Source organism: Mastigoproctus giganteus, chromosome 4 (genome assembly GCF_048544385.1).
Source record: "Mastigoproctus giganteus isolate SK-2022 chromosome 4, ASM4854438v1, whole genome shotgun sequence".
Lineage (NCBI taxonomy): Eukaryota > Metazoa > Arthropoda > Arachnida > Uropygi > Thelyphonidae > Mastigoproctus > Mastigoproctus giganteus.
In genome coordinates, this window is record NC_143578.1 from 90,521,965 (window position 1) to 90,547,681 (window position 25,717).

At 34.7% G+C, this 25,717-nt stretch overlaps 1 protein-coding gene across 1 annotated transcript in view; it reads right to left on the bottom strand.

Annotated features, from left to right (window-relative positions):
- Positions 1 to 274: 274 nt before the first annotated feature.
- Positions 275 to 25,717, bottom strand: part of LOC150086899 (cyclin-D-binding Myb-like transcription factor 1) — a 189,403-nt gene continuing 163,960 nt past the window's right edge. Inside the window, exons 14-16 of the mRNA XM_090371671.1 lie at positions 12,695 to 12,889; positions 10,692 to 10,812; positions 275 to 459 (exon numbers count right to left, since the gene is read on the bottom strand). Of these exons, the coding sequence (XP_090227797.1) occupies positions 353 to 459; positions 10,692 to 10,812; positions 12,695 to 12,889 (423 nt within the window). The 3' untranslated portion in view covers positions 275 to 352. The remainder of the gene's footprint in view (positions 460 to 10,691; positions 10,813 to 12,694; positions 12,890 to 25,717) is intronic.

The following is a 25,717-nucleotide window of genomic DNA, read 5'->3' on the forward strand; positions in this document are numbered from 1 at the left end:
TTTAGTAAGCACAGTAATATGAAGTTAAGCTATTTAAATATAGAGCAATTGGAGCTTGCTGCAAGACTTTTATGAATGATAATTTCTTGAATTATCACCTCCAAGCTCTCCATCAGTTAAAGAAAGGAATAGATGAGGGCCAGAAGAACAAAGATGAGAGTTTGCAAAAGTGAGTTAGAATAACAATTTATTTCTAAATTACGGTTTGAGAAAACCCTTTTCTTCCTTTTTTTTTTCTTTTTTTGACATTTCAATAGAAAAAAAATACAGTTCTCATTTGTTGTGGATGGCTATAGAATTAATGTTTACATTATACTAGTGTCTAAAAGTTTTTTCCCCCCACTGTAGCATTTCATTCATCAGATGTAGTAACTGGATCTAAGCAGGTATCTCCATGAGCTTTCTCAGATTCGGCATCTGAAACTAATTCTGGACTGCTGCTAGCAGCAAGCATGGGATCTAGAATGAAATTAATAAAATTTATAATAGGAATTATCTTAGGTATAAATAAACTTGAAGCACACAAGCATGTTGGTACATGGTAGCAAAAGCAAGCTAAGTTTGCTTTAAATTGCATTAGTCTCATATTGTGAATCAAGATACCAGCATATACAGCACTGCTTCTAAGGAGAAGTAATGCTTGAAAATATTGATGCCCTTTGGCCGTGCTCATATTGTGGAAATATTTTGGCTCTGGAGTGTCAGATCTGATACATAGTTAACCACTTATATATAATTTCTGAAATAGCAAACATCACAAATAAATAATGATCTATTTCCTTATTCTGGACTACTGCTAGTAGTAATAGTCCAGAATAGAGACAACTTGTAGTGACTTGCTTCATAAGGTGAGACTGATGCATTTTGCAACAAACTTAGTTTGCTCTAATCCATGTATGCAATAATTTAAAAATCTAAGATAAGACTGTACTCTACAAGAATTGACAAAAGTTTTTGTTGTGTACACAAATGAAACTTTTGTCAATTTGTGTAACGTACAGTTTTATCTTAGGTTTTTAAAATTATAAAAAAACTATTCATTTGGAATTACTACATTAAATTAATTCTGTGTGGTATATAATTTCATGAAAAATGTATGAGTAACAGAGAAATGAGAATTTTCAAAAATTGGTACGTACAAATAGATAATTGTATCAGCCCACAATATTACCATCCAGACTTATTGTATGCTTCTGTTAATTTAACAACCAAATTAATTATTTTTATATTATGGTTTATGAAGTAATAGTCAATGAACATAACTTTCTGAAATCCAGGTAACACTAAAGTAGACAATTTCAGACAGCCTTGCCAACTTTTCAAAACTGGTTTTTCAGAAAGTAAATCACAGGCTAGCTAAGCAAATGAAACTATAATACAGTTAACAGTAAAAATAACATGCTTTTGTGTGCTGAAAAGCAAGTTTTTTTTATTTTTATTTTTTCTTATAAATATTCTTTAAGTAATGAAATTTGGCATTTCATATGGAATGTAATCAAAATTATTGGAAGTGACAAGTGTTGTTTACACAAAGTTAAATATAGTATTTTGTGAGGACATGCTGATAGATGAGGTGCTAGTGTATTGAAATTATTTGCTTACATCAATTGGATTTGGTCATATATCTATGAGTGAGGGAATTCATTAATTCATTTTTTTCATCTTATTTTATTCGTCACATATGGAAGACAATTAACTGGAAGCATTCCACGAAAAAGATTGAGGTAATCTCTTGCTTTTTAATATATTAAAAAATCGTGGAAGTTATAGAACCCTGTAGCTCTAAATTTTTTACTATTTCTTATTATTAAATTTGATTCTACATGGAAGCATCAGGTTTGTGGTGACCTCAACCAACTCACTAGTTATATATAACTTTATATAGTTTATATATATAACTAGTGAGTTGGTTGGGTTCACCACAAACCTGATGCTTCCATGTAGAATCAAATTTAATAATAAGAAATATAAGTTTATAAAAACTATGCATGTATAATGGCTAATTATCCCTATACAATAGCATTAACGTAGCACAGAACTCCATTAACACTAAATTATTAAGTAAAGTCTTCAGACAACTCCAATACACACACAGTATATGCATATGTTCTCTCTCTCTCTCTCTCTCTCTCTCTCTCTCTCTCTGTGTGTGTGTGTGTGTGTGTGTGTGTGAACACTGCGTTTCCTGAAAAGAAAATTCAAAGTTATGTTTAAAACACCTCAACTTTATTCTTATTTTTACATAAATATGTAATAATAACTTCAATTTGCAATACACAGAATGAATACTTCGACTGGTTCCAGAGGAAACTGGTCTATAGACCCCCAGGGATCCGTGGACCCGAGTTTGGGAAACACTGATCTATTGTATTTTCTATCCGAGACATAATTCCTATTCATCATTATTTGTATTGGAATAAGAATTATCCTCAGGGATAATGACGTACAGGTTAGTGCAAGTGCATCATGTTAGTATGCAGCAATCTACTAAAGTAGTTAAAATTGGAATCATTTAAGTATATCTCATATTGTGAATACCTTCACAACGAGTTGCCATGATATTGCACTACCTCGAATAAGCAATACTTCACTAATGGTGATTTTTTTTATGTTTACTTATTCTCGGGGGATACCATCACCCAGATGGCACTGGTGCGAAGCTTACTGGTAGGTGGGTGGGTGGGCAGGTACCCTCATGTTGCAATGATGACAACCCAGTTATGAAGTATAACTCCACAATATGAGAGATGTCTAATGGTGTATAATTAGTTATCAGACTGAAAGCATTTTAGGGCTAAAGCCTCATGTTGCATAAAAGAATAAGTAACAATAGTCTTCTCCATTGGTGAAGCATTACTTATTCAAAGTAGTGCAATATCATGGCAACTCGTGAAGGTATTCACAATATGAGATATACTTAAATGACGCAATTGCACCAACTTGTACGTCAGTAAACTTTTATGCATGAGGCTTCAGCCCTGAGATGCTTTCAGTGTTCAAGTATAATATATTCATTGTACTACTAGTCCTTCCTCACGTACTGTTTACTCTCTAATCTGGGAAATTACAGACCAATTAGCTTGTTGTCCCACATCTACAAGTTGTTCACAAGGGTTATTACTAACAGATTAGAATCAACTGAAGGAGCAAGCTGGCTTAAGGACATGTGCTTAAAAAACTGGATGGATATAAAATGTCATTATGCCAAGCATAATGCTGAGCAAAAAGGCATTACGCACTGTTTCGAGCACTGGAAAGACAAGGAATAAACATCCCATATATGATGATTTTGAAGAAAATATATGTGGACATTACCTCCTTTATTAGACTAGACAAAGACAGTAGCAAATTTAAAATTGAGAAAGGAGTTTGACAAGGGAAGACAATATCTCCAAAGTTCTTTACTGCTGCCCTTAAACTGTCAGAAGATTGGACTGGTTGCAGAAAGAGTCAATGCGAATGAAGAGTACTTAAACCATTTACGATTTGCAGATGACATTGTGATTGTAAGCCATGATCCTGAACAATTAGAGGAAAATCAGTTATGCAGCGCTAGCAAGGATTTGGGACTAAAGATGAATATGGTTAAAACAAAAGTAACGATGAACAAGTATGCCACAGGAATCATTGAAAGTGAAAAGGTGAATTCATATACTTATCTTGGACAAGACAGCTGGAAGAATAAATCTCTGGTTGACATCATTCAGGAAATATAGTCACATACTGAGGAGCAATATCCCAATTTATACTCCCCACCAGGGCCTTGAAAACGGGGGTTGCATTGGATGTGCCACACTTGGGGGCCCAATTGAGGTAGCCATCAAAGTCTCAACATAAATAAATGAGGCCCCTCAACCCCATTTGTATCCAGGTACCCCCAACTACCTTTACATGGCCCTGCTCCCCACCATGACTTATGGAAGTGAAACTTGGTCACTCAACAAAAGAACGGAAGAGAAGCTGAAAACTACACAGTGAGGAATGGAATGAATTATATTAGGAATCAGACCGTTGGATAAGAAGAGAAAAACATGGATTAGATAGCAAACTCAAGTAAAGGACATTTTTATCAAAACTAAAGACAGCTTGAAGACATGATGACAGATGGACTAAGAAAATGACAGAATGGTACCCAAGAGGAGCTAAAAGAAAACTTGGAAGACAACAATGGAGATAGACTGATGAAATTCAAGAGTTCATGGGCAGTAAATGGATAGCCATTGCATAAAACAGAACAAACTGGAAAGTTGTGGGAGAGGCCTTCATCTTGCAGTGGATTGAAAATGGGTGATGATGATTTGCCTTTCTGCTTCCATTTTCAAAACTATTCACTCTGGTTTAAACTATATTTTTCATCTTATTTTCAGGTATTAGTATTGGAAAAATGATGCAAGGAAACAAGTATCAGCCAATGGCAAGGGAAAAAAAAAACTGTTTGCCTATTCCTTATAATAAATTTATTTAGTCTGCCCATTTCCACAATACCAGATAGAAGTTTATTCCAATGGATTTAAAACTTTAAGCACTGTGGTTGGGTATCCTTGCAGGTGCTCAGTTTCCAGATATTTCAATTTGGTAAACATACCCTTTTGTGTCCTTGACTAACCTTGTTACTCTTCTCTGCACCCATTCTAAAATATCCACATCCTTCCTACAATGATGATTCCAGAACCCTGCATGCAATACTTAAAATTGCCTCATCTGTCCTGGCAGATGTATCAGTTGCCTCTAGTTTTAAATTTCACTAATTTTTCATTTTAATCTGCATTCACCATTGTTTGCTGTAAATTGCTATTGTTGAATATATCTCTATTATCACCTTAGCATCCTTGGTACATTTCTCATGCAGGAAACATGGAAAAAATCACAAAAACAAACAGCACACATCTAAAAGTCCCTTGATATGAGATCCATGGATTATAAAGATGTTGATTTGAAAGTCCCACCTTTCCCAATATATCTGTGGTAATTGATGCCACTGCCTCATTCAGCTGCATTTCAGTTCAAGATTGCTTGTTGGCAGTGGTGGTACAAACACAGCATCCTTTACATATTCACAGGATACTGATTCTGGAGAGGGAAGATAAGACCAGGAGCATCAAATCTTCAGTAACAATATGAAGGAGATGGTGTGTCGATACTTATATATGTAGATGAAATCAGCAGAATCTTCATGAGGTTGAGGCTTGCTGCCTGGAAATTAAACACTAATGCCACTGATATTCAGGTCACATTTGGTTGAATTTTGGTGAAGTCAGCAGTCATGCAACAACTCAACCAATCCTCTGCTTGCATCTTCATGGTGGGACTGGGTATACTGCCCTGCCATGTGCAAGGGGTGAAACACTGCATCTAGGACAATGGAGGTGACCATTGAGGTATGGCATCCACATTAACCCATTACTGATGACTTCAGCTCTGAAGACTAAACATGGTTTCACTATCTCTTCCATCATGCAGTATAAGTCTTTTGATATTATTGAGGAGCCAAAATTCCTCATATTGTGTGGGTCTAGCTCTAAAATGGAGTTTATTATCATTTTGATAATTCTCTAGGAAGTATCTGGAGTTATAACCTTGCTGCCACTACTCTGCCAGCTAGTGGGTGAGGTCCGAGTACTGCACATGGGGGTGGGCATTGTTGAGGTCAAATTATTTCAAGGAGTTAGGTATATTCTTATCATGTGAGCACCATATCCAAAAATTTTATAAATTCATACATCCCCCCCTCTTATATTATCTATGGAATGCATCATGGATAGTCAAACTAATACAGTAGAACCCCCTTTAATCCGGACTTGATGGGACCACACTCAGTCCGGATTAACTGGAAGCTGTCTTTAATGTACCAGTTTTTATATTAAATTAATAAAACAATATTTTAAAATAAAAATTAAAAGAACATGGTAAGTAAACAAAATACTGTATAAAGTTTTAATGTAAAACATTATATTACAACACCAAACATAACTATTTTCGAGAAGTTTACTTGAAATAGTCATTATTTTTTGCTTTGCTTTAATTTTGAAACTCACTTTCAAAATCAACCCGTGTATGCGTGGACCATACTAGCTGTCAACTGAATAGGCCAGCACTCAAGATTACCCTATAATTGTCTCTGACCATACCACATGGCCCGGTTGGATTTCTGGAGGTCACAACCATAAAACAATAACAATTAGCAGTCCTGTTTATTAGACTCTTCTGTTAGTGCAATCTATTATAAATGGATAGTAAATATGATCTTATTGAATTTGCAATAATACCAACAGCTGGAATTCTGGGGGTTTTTACATTATTATGTTTCCCTTTCCACAAAATAATCAATCATATCAAAAACAAATAAATTTTCAGAATGCTCTCTTCATTCCTATTTTTTAAGTTTTGTAACTTGTTATTCCGTTCCAATTTGTGAGTGCAACACAAATCCCCTCCCCAATGTCAGTGAATAGAAATATATATATTTTTTCAGAATTTTTCCCCTGACTGAAAATCCAGTCTGGATTAAGGGTTCTACTGTAGAACAGTTATCTGCAAAATGACCTAAACCTCCCGTGTTACTCATTAATTTTGCAACACAAATCTTAATGATGTCCATTTCCATCTACAGAATCCTGAATGCCTTAACCCAGCTCAGGTGTCCTAATTATTCACATTCTGGTTACTTTTTCTTCAAAGGTGGTAGTTATGTATATATCTCTGATATGCCTTACCAGAGACTTCTTAATTTGGAATGTCCTCTTTTTGGTCTCCTGTGGCTTAAAGTCTCTCTACTCGATTTTGTCAAAACCATCTCTTGCTTCTATCATTCCTAACAATGAGGTAATTTTCCTTTGTGCTTTTAATGTTTTCGATTCCATTTAGCTTCAGTTTCTAGTTGCATGTAATTCAACTGATTTAAATGAGGAGGCCTTTGATCTCAACACAGCTCAATCATTTACCTACCAGAATCCCTGACAATTCTAACCACACACCAATGCCTTTCCAAATACATGGTCAGTGTTAGGTACTTCATATCATAACTTGGTGATTATCTCTTTTCCAATGGAGCTTCCTCTCCCACAGATGTCTGACATTACAGGAATGTGAAGTGGAAAGACCTGCATGATTTCTGTTCTTTTCCTTGTTTTGATTACTATTTTAAATCTTCTGCTGCAATATTTGCTGAATTTCACTGATTATGTCAGTGAAACTATTCTTGTAAGGATGAAATCCTTTGTTCTGCATTGTGCCCAAAAATCTCATCCCTTTTTTAAACCTTCATTTTCAAAATAAAGCTACTAAGACTGTTCAAAAACAGAATGTACCTTATGGCAATTGCCTTGTATCAAAATCTCCAGTTTTGTGTACACTAAAGCTTGCAGCAATTGTAAAACAGTTATTAATCAGTCCAAGGCTGGATAACTTGCTTCTTGTGCATATGGTCTCTTGCCAAAGCTGGCATCCTATTTTTCTAAACACTGAATTTGTCTTTTTGAAAGTGATAAAATGCTTTTTCTTTAGGGATAAACCATTTTAACATTCTCTCTTGTGGATGTTGCATGCATTTCTTGTCTTCTTTTACTTGATCTGGCTTTATAAGGACTTTTGGTATAATAGGCTCATTAAATAAAGCTTGGGGATTTTGAATGCAACATGAAAAACAGTAATATTTTCTGAACCTTAAATGTTCTTAATGTAGCCCTGAAAATCCAAACAGTAATCAAATTCATTTGCACACCTTGTGGAGGGTTTGAGAAGTCTTGATAGAATTCAAGGAAACCTAGAATTCAGAACACTGTAAATCTGATGACCAAAATGTGGATAAGCCCCTCTTAGACAACAAATTTGTGCATATTTTCTGTGTCATCAATTTGTGGGAAAAGAAAGGTCATCATGCAACTAAACCACACAAAACATTCACTTTTGATGCATTATTATTGACTTTCATTTGGCTGTTTCTGTCCCAGTTTAAAGTTAACAGTCATTTCATGTCTAAGCAGAATTTTGTCAGCTTGTAAATTCACATGTGTATGATATTCCTAATTCCAAACTACAGTGAGCAATAGATTTCTAAGGACACCCTACCCAAGATGGCCTGTACACTTCTCTGTATGTATGTTGAAAATGGCAATATAACAATGAATTACTTTCAGCATACTATATGACACTCACCTTTTGTTGAATAGATGTTACATTGCCAGCTGGATTGGTCATGTAATGTCACTACAACTGAGCATGAATGCATTAAACTTAGTTTTTTTTTAACAATTTCCAAAAATTTTACTGTTTTTTGTGTTACTTAGTTAATAACTAATGCATAGAATGTATTCTGGGAAGTAAAATAAACAGAATTTGATGCATGAATTCCAAAGACCATTTACATTGAGTTAGCTTACACGTAATATCTAAAAATCTGACAAATTAGGTGGTTATTGTTTTCTATCTTTTTTCTATGATTTACATAACAAACTAATGCAATCAGGAGTTAGTCAGTTATTTTTGGTTTTTAGGAGCATTAGCAACTAAGGCCATATTGCTCCGGAATATGCGGTGGTCATTCCCTGACCTTTCCGCATCCTCCGTATTTGGTGGTGACGGGCTCGAACCCCGGTCTAATCAAGAAGCGTGTGCTAACCACTGCTGCTCCTTCCCACCTGGCTACGGAGGCGCCGTGCAATCAGGATGTACCATGTGTGTTAACACTGAGTCTTCTCATCATTTTTTTAAATACTATACAAATATCACATGCACTAACAGATGTGTTTTTATCACAATTTGTCCAGATGCTACCCCAAGCATCCTCAATGAATTTAGGCAATAAGTCTATTATTGGGAACATCATTTTTGAGCACTGCAGTGATTTTTTTAAACCTCTTCCGTTAAAAATAGTTAAATAATATGACAGATCAGATATAAAAAAAATTAGTTTAGAGATTTGAATACATTACAGATGTTTAGGACATAAATTATCTTTGTTCTCAATTCAAAATAATTTAAATGTCAAGCAACTTCTTGGCAAAACAGGGCTCACGTCTGGTGGGCTTGGCCCACCCAGCTGAGCTGGATATCATCATTCTTTTACTTTTGACCCTTGTTCTCTCTCAGGGTTAAAAAAAATTTTTTTTTTGGCTGGTGCAGTATAAGCCTCATGCTTCCTTGCACCATATGGCTAATAATAAAAAACAGTTCTCCCTCACCAAGTTATCAAGTACCAGTTCACCATCTTTTCTATAAAAAGTATTTTTTCCAATACCTTGTAATGCATTAAATAGGCTAATATTGTTAAGATTTTGCCATTCAAAGATTGTATTATATTAGAAATACTTATTAAACATCCTAAAAAAAATTGTTGTACAATTTTTTTTTGTCATATTAAGGCGCCTCCGTAGCCAGGTGGGAAGCAGCAGCAGTGTGTAGCACACGCTTCTTGATTAGACCGGGGTTCGAGCCCGTCACCACCAAATACGGAGGATGCGGAAAGGTTAGGGAATGACCACCGCATATCCCGGAGCAATATGGCCTTAGTTGCTAATGCTCCTAAAAACCAAAAAATAACTTGTCATATTAAATATATACAAAATTTTACTTCTCAGTAATTCAGTTACTAAGAATCAAGAATTCTTGAAGTCAGACATTTATGTATTGGTAAATTTAATTTTAAAAACTATGTTTACTGTATTTAAAACATAAGATTTTATAATGAACTTTATTTGCATCAACAAGAAAATAAAGGATTGCGTATCACTGATCGTTTATTCATAACAGGAAAAAAACTGGCTATTCAACACCTAAGCCGTATTCTTAACCAATCAGTGTGATCAGTTAAAATATTGCAGCTGAGACTGCTCATAACTTTTATATTTGTAAAATAATAAGAGGAGTTTACCTCAGTATAGTACATAGAACACTTCCGTATGATATTCTCCCAAAATGAAAACGAAAAAATCAAAAACTTACATTAGAGTAAAAAATAAATAATTAAAAATTTTTTTCGTTTTCATTTCGGGAGAGTATCATACGGAAGTGTTCTATGTACTATACTGAGGTATTAATATCAACGTAGAACATATTGAGTATTACAGCTTTAATTCATACTATCTAATAACTTTTATATGAAAGCTTTAAATCTGGCCAAAAGGCATTCACTCCTACCCCATCCTTATTAAACATCGAAAATATGTGAAATTAGTATGACTTTGTACTAAACACAATTAACATATTTTAGATAAGAAAGAACTGCACTTGACCAGACAGTCAATAATGGTAATGATTTGTGTCCACTAAATCTCTCCACTATATGAAGACTATCTCTGAAGTTTTTCTCCATAATATTGTTATTATTATTATTGGCCATATAGTAGTGCAAGGAAGCCTGAGGCTTATGCTGCACCAGCCAAAAAAAAAATTTCCAAGTTACCCTGAGAGAGAGAGAGAGAGAGGAATCACCAAAAAAGAGAAGAATGATATCCGGCAGCTCAGGACCCTGGGTGTGCCAAGCCCACTCACCAGATGTAAGCCCCTGGGGTTGTGGGGGAGCAGAGGGGTTAGTATGAATAACACAATTAAAAAAAAAAAAAAAGGTAGTCAAAATTAGAATTATTAAGGTATGACTATCATTATCTCACGGTATATGAAAATTTTAAAAAATTAACTATTCTCATAATAATGAAAAGAACTCTTAGAAAAATAATGCAAATAGAATTTTTAACCTGACAAAATAAGATGTGCAGACACAGTCTGTTGAACATTAGTCATCTGATCACCATCAATAGTTCCAATGCCATCATCTATTTCTGCTACCTCACCAATATCTTCTGGATCACCAATAGTCTGCAAAAATTTATTTAAATGAAAGACCTGACATATTTAGTGTTATAAAATTTGTGAGCAAAATTTGCAATTAGTATGACTTTTTAGCTGATTTATAGAGCTTAATGTACCGTTATGCAATCGACTTAATAATAATAGCAATAGGAGCTTAATTGACAGTACTCACCTGAATTGATCTGCTTAGTTACTTGGTATTGAAGTGGAAATAAGTTAAAATAAATACAGAATTGTTAAAAACCTGTAATTAAAATTTGATCAAGGAAGAAGTGCACTACCTCGTCACTGGTTGTCATTTATAAAGTATTAATATGAGAACTAGAAGCCAATAGTCACAACGAGCGACTTTCGTGAAAGACTTCTTCAGTTGGCAATGATAGGAGAAAAGGAATTATGTATTTAAAGAATGCCTACGTTCCCATAATGCATTTCGAGATATGTGGGAGCTTTATGTGCGTAAGGTTCCAGACTGGTAAAAGGTTGGTTGTAAGTTTTGAGTTTAGAACATTAAATTTAGTGTTATGGTGACACCATTCTATGACAAGTGCCTCGTGTTGGAAGATTTTGTAACTAGATCCTAATTCAATAATTGCAATGGCTGAATCAATTAGGGAATTGTGGTTATGAGAGTGCACGTGTTGTGTAAGTTCGGTGCTGGCTTGATTAGTTCTGAAGCTATTATGGTGGTAATAAGCACGTGTATTGGAAGTTTTTGTGGTGCCATATTTTGCGGTAGTGCTTCCGATGTAGCATGCATTACAACTGGATTGACATTTAATTAAATATATAACGTTGATGTCGCTTACTGGATATTTGTGTGTCTCTTTATATGTATTAGGAGGTTAAGGAAGTTGAGTTTATTGTCAGTTTCTATTTCAATCTTTCATGTATTGTATTGAATTTAATAAAAAGATAACAGCCCTGTCTCACATCTCTTCCTATCTCTACATTTTCAGTATCACCTTGTCCTACTATATTACTCTTTTTTTTTTCCAATTATAATCTACTAATCATTCTTCTGTCTTTTCACTCCAATAATTCAACCTGGTCTATCTGACCAAATGCCTTGTCTAAATCTGTACACCATATACACACATTCTTGTTTATTGCCAGATATCTTTCTGCTAACATTCTCATCATACTTACTGCATCCTTTGTCCCACTGCCTCCCTCCTGAAGCTACATGCTGTATCACACTTGTAGTTCTAACATCTTTACATTTAACTGTATGCCTTTTCTTTTCTATTGGTATCATTACTGTTGTCTTTTAGCCTGCAAGAATTCCAGAAATACCTGCTGCCTTTGTTTTCTTGGGAAAAAGAATAATGAAGGTCAACAAAACATAAAATGAGAAGGCTCAAAATTATGACTTGTGCAACATTTATTCAGCTAAGTGTAACTGTTTAATATGCAACTTTGTCTGTGATAAAAAAACTGAAGTACGCTTCAGTTTTGTTGCAAAACAAGTATATCGTATATACAATAGTTGTTGTTGTAGGTTTTACGGCGCAACGGCAGTTAAAGGCCATTATGTGCCAAACAATGGTAGGAGAGTATATACAGTAGAAATAAATAAATGACTAAGGATAAAAGAGTATGTGAACATGTGTTTGTAGCATCCCTTTAAATAATAGAGATTTTGTGAGAATACTGTGAAGAGTCCTACACACTTATCTTGTTGGGTTAAAGACTAATTTTTTTAAGGTTGATGCTACATACACAAATCTTGTCAATAACAATACACTGTCTCCTCATATAACTTAACATTCAGGTTAAGGTGGTGAGCAAAATCATTGTTAAAAAATTGAAGTGTAAGATATACCCAGGAGTTAGGAGATGAATTTATACATGTTTATATCAACCCTTAATTTAAATTTATTCTTACTTGGGTTTCAAAACTTTCCTCTCCATCAATTAGTGAGTCATGATGTCCTGGAATATCACCAACATTAACATCAGGTGGTGAGGCTGGTGCTGAAGGGATCTGAGTAGAAGCAAGAGAAGTGGCTGTACTGATGATAATTTGGGGAGGGGGATTCATCTGGACTGTGACATTTTCATTTCTTTGGAGGTTATCAGCCTAATTGAATTGTAAATAACTCAACTATTACAAATGAAATAAAAGTAATCAAGTGTATATTTTGTGAGTAATACTTTTCTAGGAAAATAAAAATGGTGAGATTAGAATGGTAATATTAATAAACAATGCAATCACATATAAATTAGTGCAATAGCATCAATTCTATACACAGTAAATCAACTAAAGTTTTGCAATGGCATCATTACATAGCATCTCATATTGCAAGTTTACTGTGAGTTCCTTCACAATGAGTTTTATCTTATTATACCTTGAATAAATAATGCTTCCCTGGTAAAGAAGACTATTGTTACTTATTCGCAACGAGTACTACCTCCCAGATGGCTGTTTCAGGGCTATTTGGCCCCTTATCGGTGAGTGGGTTTTCATCCCTTATCGAAAAGTGTCTGCAATTCTGTCCAGACATAAGTTGTTGTTATTTGGTTTTTAGGAGCATTAGCAACTAAGGCCATATTGCTCCGTGAATATGCAGTGGTCATTCCTGACATTTCCGCATCCTCCGTATTTGGTGGTGACGGGCTCGAACCCCGGTCTAATCAAGAAGCATGTACTATGCACTGCTGCTTCTTCCCACCTGGCTACGGAGGCGCCTAGACATGATAGGGAGGGAGTATATGATGACAGCCTTGTCAATCGATTCAGCCCTGGAGAGACTGCAAAGCCTACGGGGTAGAATTTTTCTCAGCCTAGTCTGTGCTTGCTAACAGGACAGTGTTTTTACAGGGATGGTATACATTTAAATAGAAGGGAGGTGCCAGAATTGCTGAAGCTATTGAGGCAGTAATAGGTAGTTTGGAAAAATGCTAGCTTGAGGGGAGAAATAAAGACTAATAGATTAACAGCAATGGCAAGCAGAGACGAAAGTGATTCTTGCATGGCTTTTACTGGGACATGTAGCAGTCTAGAAAGCAAGATCTCAGGGATTACAAGGACTGCTGGAGGGAGGGCGAGGCTCTTGGAACATTCAAATATGTGGGCTGGGTTAGGGTTACCAGGAGCAAAAACAGGTGGATTACACTAATATTAGGAATAGTGAACAAATTTGAAGTACTGGTTAAGCCCTCAAACACAGACAATTTAGGGATATCAGACACATGTCACCTCAACCACAAGGGATGTTTAATTTCAATATGATGAGTACAATGTGTACAGGAGGGAGGAGTTATGCTCTTGGTTAAGAAGCATATAGAATTTAACCTGCCAGAAGTGGCAGGTAACACCTGACAGGTGATCCTCAAAAATAACATTCTGATAACAAAGTTCACAGCTGACATCAGTGTTTGGTCTCTTCAAAATTCAAATTCACAAAAAGAAAGAGCTTCAGAAAAAATTTAAATTTTTTCTACCTTTTTTAAATATAGTCAACCTTTCACTACAGTAGTTTCTTGGAGCAATTTTTTTATGCTTTTCATATAGAAATTACATGCAAGAACCTGTCAGGTTACCAGCCATCTGCTTTACAAGTATTTGGCCTTTTTGCTTGAAGAGTAGCATGATACTGACGCTGTATTTGTTCTAGTTGCTTGTTTCGACTCTCCCACTAATTCAGTGAACATTATTATTTATTGTTTTCATAGAGTAATGACAAAAACAATAAATTTGAGGAAGAATTCATTTATCAGAGAGGTACAGGAGATTTGGAAATTTTTTTTTTTTGTTGGGTTTTATTTTTTCCTATTTAATTTTTTGCTGTATAAAGTTTGTATCATTTACTAATACAATCAAAGCTCTATATAATGACCCTCCAGGGGAATGAGAAAAACAGGCAATATATCAAAAGCGTGTTATATCGATCATTCATAAAACCAGTAATAATACAAGTAAAGGCACTCCCCGGCTTATGTAATACTTGACTTACGGAAATTGGACTTTACCAGCTGGTGCAAACTTTAAAAAATCGTGGAACTGTATTTTGCATCCCATAGGAATAAATGCAGGTAACAAGAAAATATCGTAACCCAATAACACTTTTTTTTTTTTGTTAATTTGTTCCAAGACCTCAGAAGTTGAAATTTTCACTATATAACTAAGCTGTTTATCTTTCTAAAAGGCAATTTTTATAATGGAAATTGCACTACACTTTCGTCGTTATCATATGTTCCATTATAAGAATCAATTTTGAATGCCTTCATGATATTTTTCTAAAACACATTTCTGGAGGTCATGACACAATAAAAACAATTTTCACTTTCCGGTTTATTGGGCTTTTCTGTTAGCGAAATCTATTATAAATAGGTAGTAAACTTGATCTTATTGCATTTGCGATAATACCGATAACTGGAATTCTGTGGGTTTTTACGTTACTGTATTATGATGAAATGAGTTCCCCTTCACTGAAATCTTCAATCATATAAAAAACAAATAAATTTTCAGAATCTTCTCTTGATTCCTATTTACTTATTGTAATGGTGAAGGGAAAGGGACCAATGGAAAGTGCAAGTGCTAGCAAACGAAACAAAATTAATTTAAAAATGAAGACGATTAAGAAGTATGAAGCAGGACAAAGTTTGTCATCTATCGCTGCTTCAACAGTGAATACTATTTTAAGGGACAGTATAAAAGAACATGTTAAAGGATCAAAGCATTTAAGATCAGCAGTGATCAAAAAACAGCATTCAGGTGCTATATTGAAGATGGAAAAGCTATTAATAATATGGATGGAAAATCAAATTCAGAAGCAAGTGCCCCTGAGTCCAATGGCCATTCAAGTAAAAGCAAGAAATATTTATGAAGATATTAAGGATAAGTATGGCTAACCCCAAGCCTCGTTCGTGGCAAGCAACTGGTGGTTTAATAGGTTCAAGCATCGGCGCTGGTTTCCAAAACATTGAAGCATGCAGTGGAGTTTCCAGGGCCGATTCTGCAGCTGCAGAGAAATTTTGTGATGTGTTGGAAAAAACCCCTTCTAAATCTCCACAGCCCTCAAATTCCACAGTGGTGTGCTTATCAGCTGGAGATGTTGAGTCTGACAACAATGCTCGAAAGGTAAAACTTGCTGACGTTATGCCTGTCTCTTCTCTCTTTTTTGAAATTTTTGTACACTTTGTAATTTTTCCTGTGCATGAGATAAAAAAAATTGAATAAATAATTTACATGTCGAATATTTCTTTTTTGCTTCAATCAAATTCAGCACACGTAGTTGCGAGTGCTGCATAAGCATTTAGGGAAATTTGACTTACATAGCGTTCTGCGGAACGCAGCACTTACATAAGTCGGGGAGTGTCTGTTAAAGCTTGAGCATTCAATGTAATTCCACTAATACAATATAGTATAATCTTATTTATAATATGTACTACAGCATTAAACAAGATAATTTTTAAATTGATTGTAGAGTGCAGTAAGATTACAATTAAACTGTAAATTTTGCTACATACCTATCAAGACCTAACAAGAGAATTGTTTTACACTGAAAAAACATGCTGTTTCAATAATGGAGCAAGTTAAAAAAGAGAATTATGAAGATGTGTGATAGCAGTTATTTCACTTTCGCAGTAAGGCTGTGCTTGAAAAAAAATCAATGTACAATTTCTAATCATTGATGAGTATCTTTCACTGAAACTTCTTGTTCAACCACAGTAGGTTCCTCATCTTTATCACACTACAAATTTCAGAAGTTTCCATGACGTCTGCAATGAGTTCCTCTTCATTTGTGCATATCCTGAAACATACAATGTCCACATCCACGTCTACGTAATCTTTGAAGCTTAAGTTTTCCAGTAAGTTTAGGTGATGATGCACATGCTCAAATATATCTTCCCTATTGGATTGTTCTTCACAATTAATAAAGGAAGAAGCATGCAAAACTTACATTGCATCATTCAATGTGGTAAATCCAGCTTGTTTGAAGAAGTTGGCAATCACTTTTTCATCAACTTCATTCCATAGTGAAACACAAATACATTGCCTGCAGGATGTCAGTTTTACATTCAATTTTGCTTTCAAAAAGACATAGCACAATTTTGTTTAATAGCATTCTTTGGTAAATTTTCTTAAAACACTGGATTACACCTTGATCAAGTGACTGAAGGAGTGACATCATATTTGGTGGTACTAGACAGTGATTGCACAGCAAAAGTTTTCTATTCTTCTCATTCACATCCTGCGATCTGATCCATTCTTTGTAGATTTGTGTGTCATCCATGTCTTTTGGTTTGCTTGCTACATAGCAAATATATCTTCAAACTTTAAAGCACCGAGGCTTGTGGGCTTTCCTAATGAATGAAAGAGGAAGCTTCTCTGTGCCAGACATGTTTGCAGCTAGGAGAATGGTAATCTGTTGTTTGGCCTTTTTTTGACCACTACATTCTGGTAGCAATTTAAAAAAGAATACAGTTTCATCAGCATTGAAGATGTCATTGTGATAGTATGTCAGCAAAACATTTTTAAACAATTTTGCGTCCATTCCTTTGTAGTGCCAATTTCCACGGCTGCACTTTTGCCACACACGTTTTTGAAAGACAGGCCATGACAAGTCTTAAATGTCTGGAACCATCCATCTGAACTTAAATTCTTCAATATCTATTCAATGCACAAACGATTCAGCCTTACCCTTTAAAAGATTACCATCTACAATGTTATTTGCACATATCATCATTAGCCATTCAAGTACCTTTCAAGATCCAGATACTTCACCGTTTGTCCTTGAATCCTGCATGGTGCAACAGATTTCTCTAAACTGTCAATCTTTTTTCGATCTTTCAGAATAGTGAACAGAGTACAATTGTGCTCCCATATCTGCTGATTCAGTTACTCGCAGTTAACCACGGGAAAAAAAAAACGAAAAAACTTAACACTTACTACTCGTGTGTCCGATACGATGCTTCCCTCTATTTTTTACGATGTCGATTTTAAATCGAATAGCTTCCCTTTATTTTTTACAATGTTTCGTATGGTTTGGTCACCAACGTTATAATGGTTCTTTAGAGATTTAACCGACATCCCTGACATAAATATTGAAACAAAGTTTGTCCTTTTGCGGTGCAACAGAACAACAATCGATGCGACACACTAAAACAAACTAAACATTTCTTCTCTTTTTTTTTTTTTTTTTGTTTTGAACGGTAGGTGTAAAGACAGTGGGGGTTGCAAGATAATAGGTACACTAATCTCCCAATGACGACATAACTCCACTTTTTGTCACTTATTTATGACTTGCAAAATAAATGTTTATACCTATTCTAGTTATTACTTGAATTTTATGATTTCTAGTTGATTTTTTTTTTTTTAATTTGGAGTCTTAAAGTGTCCTGGTTAAATTCAATCCCGGTAAATAAAATCTGCTGTACTTCATTATTACTGTATTTAATGTTGGTAATGTCTTACTGTGTGTTTAATTTATCAATTAAACTTTATTATACATATGTATGTGCAAGAAAATCACGTTATATATGGGATCAGCAGGTGTTCACTTATATCTGTGGTTTCGGCCATCCACGGTAGGTCTTGGAACGCATACCCCCTGTAGATACGGGCTCTTGCTGTATTCTTAGGAATCCTGAACTGTTTGGCAATGTCAGTCTTAGAATGCACATCATTATCTACATCTTGCAAAATCCTAATTTTATCTGCGATTGGCAAAGCTATCCTCTTTCTTGGAGCCATACCAATAAACATACACTAACTAATGAAATTAACTTCTAGCTGATATTCATTTCAATACCACACTGTGAGGAAAAAAAGTGTGGGAAACCTTAACAATTGATTTCTCATGGTCAGGCTGCAAGCTCATCAATTACTTCAATATATTTGAAGTGTTCTGTTATTTTTAAATGCGAATATTGTAATAAAAAAAGTAAAACTTCAGACGAAGAGATAGAAATTTATGGTTATTATACAGAAACCCTTGTTTTCCATGTCGTTATAATGAATGTAAAATACCATTAGGTTAATGAGAAATTGGCCGGGACCAAACATAGGACGTTATAACATGTTGGGACATTGAAAAGGGGGTCACTATAAAGAGCTTTGACTGTACTAATAACTTGATCTTCTCAAAATGAAACAAACTTCAGTCTGTTATTCATTCAGTTTGTTTTGTGTAAATACAACAAAATCCAGAGTTGCATCTTAGATCAACTTCAAAAATGTCTGTGATAAGCATTACTGACTTAGAATTATTGCTGAATTCTGTAACCATCTTGTTTTTTAACTGATGCCCACCAACATAACTTTGGCAGCTTACTTCCAGCTAGAATCCTCTATGCATCTTATCTCACACACACACACTTCACCTTTGCTGTTTTTTTTTTGTTCCATCCTTTTATTTTATATATTGATTAAATATTTACTAACAGTGTTTCAGTGTTCTTTATGTTTATATTTAATACAACCTTCTAGCCCTTATGGCTCTCCTGGGGTTCATGTATTAAACTGATAAAATAAATGAATAAAATCATTTATTTAACCAAATACAAAACCATTACGTTTCACAGAATGTATTCCAACATTGCACATAAAATAAACTGAATTGGTTAAACCTGACCTTTCAAAATTTTTTTAAATCAACTGCAATCTAAAGGGAGGGAAAAAGGTGGTCTTTTTAATATAAACACATCCATCTATTCAATAAGGATAGGTTCAGAATTTTGCAATAGTTTTGAGGAGAATGTCCACTTTAACTGTTTTACTTCAGTGGGGGGAAAAAACCTGAAAATCCAATAATGATAAATGTGACGTGAAACCAAATGATCCAGTATAAACTAACCTTACATCAAAATACTGTAAAAATTGTGCATGTTTCCTCTACTATTTCCTATTATGCCATAATTCATTTAGCTCTATTCTCATATGCACCAAAAATGAATAGAGCTACTCATTTTTGGTGGCTATGATTACGTATTTTGACAATCAATTTGTAAAAACTTCTATACGATTTATTTCTACAACAGAAAATAATTACATTTCTAAAGCCTAAATGCACCATTCAGCCTAAAAGATTAAATGCAGTCTTTCTGTTAATTAAGATTTGGATATTTTACTGAACCTTAAATTCATTTTTTCTCAAAACAGACTCAACTTGCACTTGACGTATGACATTGACTAGATGGTCTGCACTGAAAACCATCCAGAGATACCCTAAAGAAACCCACCTACTGCTTGCAGTTATTGACAGTTTCTATTACATTGGTGTTTTTCAACCTTTTTTTGTAAGCAAACCACCTAACTGTTAAAAAAAAAAAAAATGTGCGACGCATTATTTTAGAAGTGTAGTTAGAGCATAGAAGAATTAATTATTTTGGCTTCTCAAATTTTCATATTCAAAATATAGTATTTATCCATTATTATATATTTTTAATGCAATCTTTATGCTTCACCAGAAATTTTCATGAGCCACAGGTTGAGAAAATGCTACATCATACTGAGATATCCTGCCAAAATTATATTATAATGCAATGTATATCTCCATTTAGATATTAAGATAATACTTAACAATTTTTAATTACCCTATAATTTTTAAATTTTGAACTGCATTGAAAATTTAAAAATTATAGGACATGTCTCATATTTAGGAAAATGTGAGACATGTTTCAAATACATAGGAAATATAAGACAAATAGATGCACTGAAAATAGTTTAAAATAGTCCACTTTTTTATGATTGTTACTGCAATAAATATGAAACTACATATGGTGTAATAAACTAAAGATTACCATATTAAATTAATCCAGCAGTAGGGATGGCTCTCAAATGTAGCAAAGGAGCTGTACTGCAATTTTATTTTTAATTTCTGTAAAACAGATTTTTTTAAAACCTAAAATAAAATGGTTTAAAAACAAGTTTAGGTTTTTTAATTCTGCTTGGACAACACCAATTTTCATCTTTTCTTAATGGATTGCAATACTTACTTTATGTAACTTTTTATTTTTTATTAAAAAATGAAATATTTAAAAAAGGTTTCTTGCACCTTTTATTAAAAAAATTAATTCTGAAAAAATTAAAAAAAACATTTTCATTCATAATATATAAACACAAATCTATCAGGCTTTTTTCATTTTCCTAATTAAAGACCATTAAGTGTGCAAAATTTGAAACATGCACACATATATTTCAGCTTATGTATATAAATTATTTTAAAAAAATTAAAAACATATATATATATTTTGTACTAATAGTTACTTCCATTTTCAGGTTTATATCAAAATTTGAAAACAATGTATGTTACTGTCAACAAAGTAACAGAACATCCTGAGTGAATATCATATTTCATGTTCTCATCTTTCTTATGATGAAAACAAATCTTTCAAAAACAACTTGTGTAATATTACAAATATTTATAGAAGTAGTCAGAGAACTGCAAACAAATGCCATATTATGAAATTCATAACTTGGTAGTATCAGCAGTGCCCTCCACTGACTTTTAAAATAACTGCAAGGGCTTTTAAAATAACTGCAAGGGGGATGGTAGGGAATGTGACAGGTTCTTGTGTTCTATTACTCTATGAAAACTATAAAAATTATTTCAAAAACTATACCGGGTAAAAATTTGTCTATATTTAGGATGGTGGAAAAAATTTAAAATTTTTAATCACTGATTAATCAGCAGTTAACACGGGATTGTTATTTTGGAGACACGCCTGTGAGGTGCCCTAAAGACACCAACGAGTAACATCTTTTTATTTTTGCACCATTTGCAAATTTGCATCTAACTGCAACAAGTTATTATTATCATCAGCCATATGGTGCAATAGCCATATGGTACAGCATAAGCCTCAGGCTTCCATATGGAAGCCTGAGGCTTATGCTGTACCAGCCAAAAAAAATTGAGTTATCCTGAGAGAGAGAGAGAGAGTCAGAAGTAGAAAGGAGTCACCTAAGAAGAGAAGAATGATGATATCCAGCTCAGGACCCTGGGTGTGCCAAGCCCATACTTACCAGATGTGAGCCCCTGGGGTTGTGCTATGCTTGTTAAGTGCTAACTGATAACTGCAACCAAGCTGAATTAAATAACTAAATAATATGAAAGAAAATTAAATTAACCAGCTGAAACTTCGAGGAAAGCACACCAAAAAAACAGAACCCTGCAAGGGCATTAGCATTAGTAAAAGCATATGATACAAGAAAGCAAGCTTATACAGCATCAGCCAAAAAAAAAAAACCTAATTTCATCCATGCACTCGCTCCAAATGTTTGTCTAGTTCTGCCTTGAACCAACAATCAACCACCCACTGGCTAAAGGTAAACTTCTGCACATCTATCCTACAACTGTCTTTCCTCACTTTGAATTTATGCCCTCTCAAGGTGATTATTCTGAGCAAGAGGAAGAATCTCATTAGCATTGAGCATGCTCAAACCATTCAAGGCCTTATACACCTCAATCAGATCACCTTGCAGGTGCCTAGTCTCCAGACACTGTAATTTGCAAAACTTAAGCCTTTCTTCATAAGAGCAACCCTTTGTTCCATTCACTAATCTTGTTGACCTTCTCTGTACTCATTCCAGCAGCTCTACATCTGTCTTAAAGTGAGGCCTCCAGACCTGTATACAGTACTCAAGGTGTGGCCTGACCATTGCCTTATACAAGGCAAAATAATAAAATATACAACGTAAATTTCACTTTTGACTGGTTCTGGCTAATGGTGAATTTAAATTGTGATTTTCATTTCATTTGAGTTGTTGCAGGTTTTAGACGGTGTCTACCATATTTAATCCTATAGTGGTAGGACTAGACCTGATAAGTTCTTGAAAATATTGTGTGAGTTTTATGATTTTCCCTAGTAACTACACACAAGAACCTGTAAAGTGCTGTGCTACCATTTTTGTTACTAATTTTAACTTGCAGTATTGTGGGTCTGATTGGTGTTGACTTTATGAAGCTTGGAATTATGTTTGTTTCTAGTTGAAGGTTACTTGCTTTTATTCTCCCATGAGTTCTCTAAATATCCACAGCAATTTATTAAAGATTCATTATTATTTTTTCATAATAAAAACATGAAAACACAATGAGCAATATTCACCGAGGACTGAAAGTTAGCAACATGTAATTTTGCAGACCTCATGCCGCATTTGAAATAAATTTGAAAAAAAAAAAAAAAAATATATATATATATATATTTTTTTTTTAAATTGTTTTTAATTATTTTTACATGTAATATGCAGAAATATATGCACACAAGCATATTCAAAAATTTGTTAAATTAATAATTTAAATCAGAAAATGGAAGAAACTAATAGTTTCGTGTTTATATTTTGTCCATAATTCTTTTTTTAATTTTCAGCAGAATTAATTTTTTTTGAAAAGAAAAGGTGGAAAAACACTTCATTTTTTTTTAATAATTTTTTTTTATAAAAAACAACACACAACAAGTATTGTAATCCATTAAGAAAAGATGAAATATTGGTGGTTTTTTTTTTTTTTTTTATGTGAACCCCAAACACAAGAGGTATTAGAACCTATAGTACTTAGTACCATGCTTGGGTTGGAGGTTGAGAAGACGAAAGAAGATATTTGTTGACATTGGACTTGAACTTCTGTAGATTGTAATTTTCAGGAAATACGTATGAAGGAAGGTTGTTCCATAAAACGGCAGTTGAATGAATAAATGAGGAAGATGAAAAGTTGGTTCTGTGAGTTTGAAGTTGGACAGTAAATGGATGTTGGCTGGTGGCAGCACGTGTTCGGACTGTTTTGAAAGAGAGAGCAGGAATTATAGAAACCAATTCAGAAGAACAGTGCCCATGGAAGTATCTGTAGAAGAGGCATGCAGCAGAAACAGTACGTCTATGAGAAAGAAAGTGGAGAGACTCTGTTAAAGATGAATCATTAATTAACCTAACTGCCCTCTTCTTAATGGAATCAAGAAGCCTCAGAGAGGTTTTAGGGGCACCACCCCAGATGTGGGAACAATATTCCATGGCAGGGCGGATTTGCAATTTATACAGAGAGAGAAGCTGTTTGGAAGAAAAGTAACGCCGAGAGCGAAAGAGAAAACCAAGTTTTTTAGATGCAGAGGAAGCAATATTTGTAATGTGCTTGTGCCAAGAGAGATTAGAAGTCATGGTAATACCAAAAGAGATATATCATTTTGCCTAGAAATTGGAGTGTCACTAAAGATAAGCATAGGAGCAGAAGAATCCTTTTTACGAGATATAAGACAAGACTGAGTTTTAGAAGGGTTGAAATCAACTAAGCTGTCTTTGCCCCACTGGAGAATTACATGAAGATCAGCATTTAAGGAATTGGTAGCAGATTTTCGAGAAGTTGAAGCTGATTGAGCAGCACAAGGTTTCACAAAATGGAAAGTTGAATGCAATGTGCTACCATCAGCAAAACTATGGATAGGATTTCCAGTCAATGGAAGAAGGTCATTAATATACAAGAGGAAAAGAGTGGGGGAAAGAACTGAACCTTGGGGGACACCTGCATTAGTGGAGAAGTTAGAAGACAGAGAGCCATCTACCATCACCCTCAGTGAGCGATCAGAGAGAAAACTGGATAACCAATTACTAAAAACAGTTGGCAAATCATAAGATGGAAGCTTGTTTAGAAGACCTTTATGCCAAACACAATCGAAAGCCTTTGAGATGTCAAGAGCAACTACTTGTTTCACCGAACCTTTCCATTGAATTAGTCCATAAATGGGTAACATAAGCCAGAATATCACCAGTGGATCGACACTGACGGAATCCATACTGGCGATCATTGATCAGATGGAAGGTTTCTAGGTAGTTTAAGAGTTGGCGGTTAATTGATTTCTCCATTACTTTAGAAAAAGTAGAAGTAATTGCAATGGGACGATAATTGGATGGGAGGGATTTGTCACCCTTTTTAGGAACTGGCTGGATATGAGCAAATTTCCAAGCAGAAGGAAAAACACCTTTAGAATAAGAAAGTGAAAAAAGGCGGCAAAGAACAGAAGTAAGTTCTGGAGCACAGGTTTTGAGAACAAGTGGAGAAATACCATTGGGACCTGGAGCTTTCCTAGCATTAAGGTTCATCAAAATCCTTCTGACATCCTTTTGTTGGAAAACCACAGGAGGCATTGAATGGAGCGTGTTGGGAATGGTGGGAGGTGTTTTACCAAGATCATTAATACAGGAGTTGGAAGAAAAATGGGATGCTAGCAGGTCAGCTTTATCCTTGGCTGAAGTGATAACATAACCATCTGGTTTGGACAGAGGTGGGAGCAGAGATGGGCAAAAGTTGCGGCCAATAGCTTTGGTAAGAGACCAGAATGCTCAGCTACCATTAGGGCAAGAAGCAAGTTTTCTACTCTTAGCCTGTTCAAACTCTAGCTTGGACTGATTAATAACTGCTTTACAATTGTTGCGAGCTTTGGTGTAGGCAGAAAATGAAACTGAAGAATTAGAAACAAGCCAATTACGATATGCAACATTCTTCTCTTGAACAGCCTTAGCACATTTATTGGAAAATTTAAGGTTTAGATAAAGGACGAGATTTTAAAGTGGAGTGTGGGATAAAGCATTCCATTCCTGCAAGAATAATTTCACTGACACGATCTGAGCAAACGTTGACATCAGAAGTTTTGAAACAGTAATCCGACCAAGGAAAAGAAGAAAAGAAGTCTCGCAGGTCATCCCATTTTGCATTCTTGTAAAACCAAACAACACAAGGTTGGGAATAGCCATGAGATAAAGGTTCCATTGGAGAAGAGACAATCACCAAGTTGTGATCTGAAGTGCCTAAAGGACCTCTCACTTCAACTGTGTACTTAGAAGGGTTGTTTGTATGAAAAAGATAAAGCGTATTGGCTGTATGATTAGGATTGTCCGGTATTCTTGTAGGTAAATGAACAATCTGTGCTAGGTCATTAGTAATTTCAAAAGCCTCAGCATCTCGACCTGCTGGGTCGG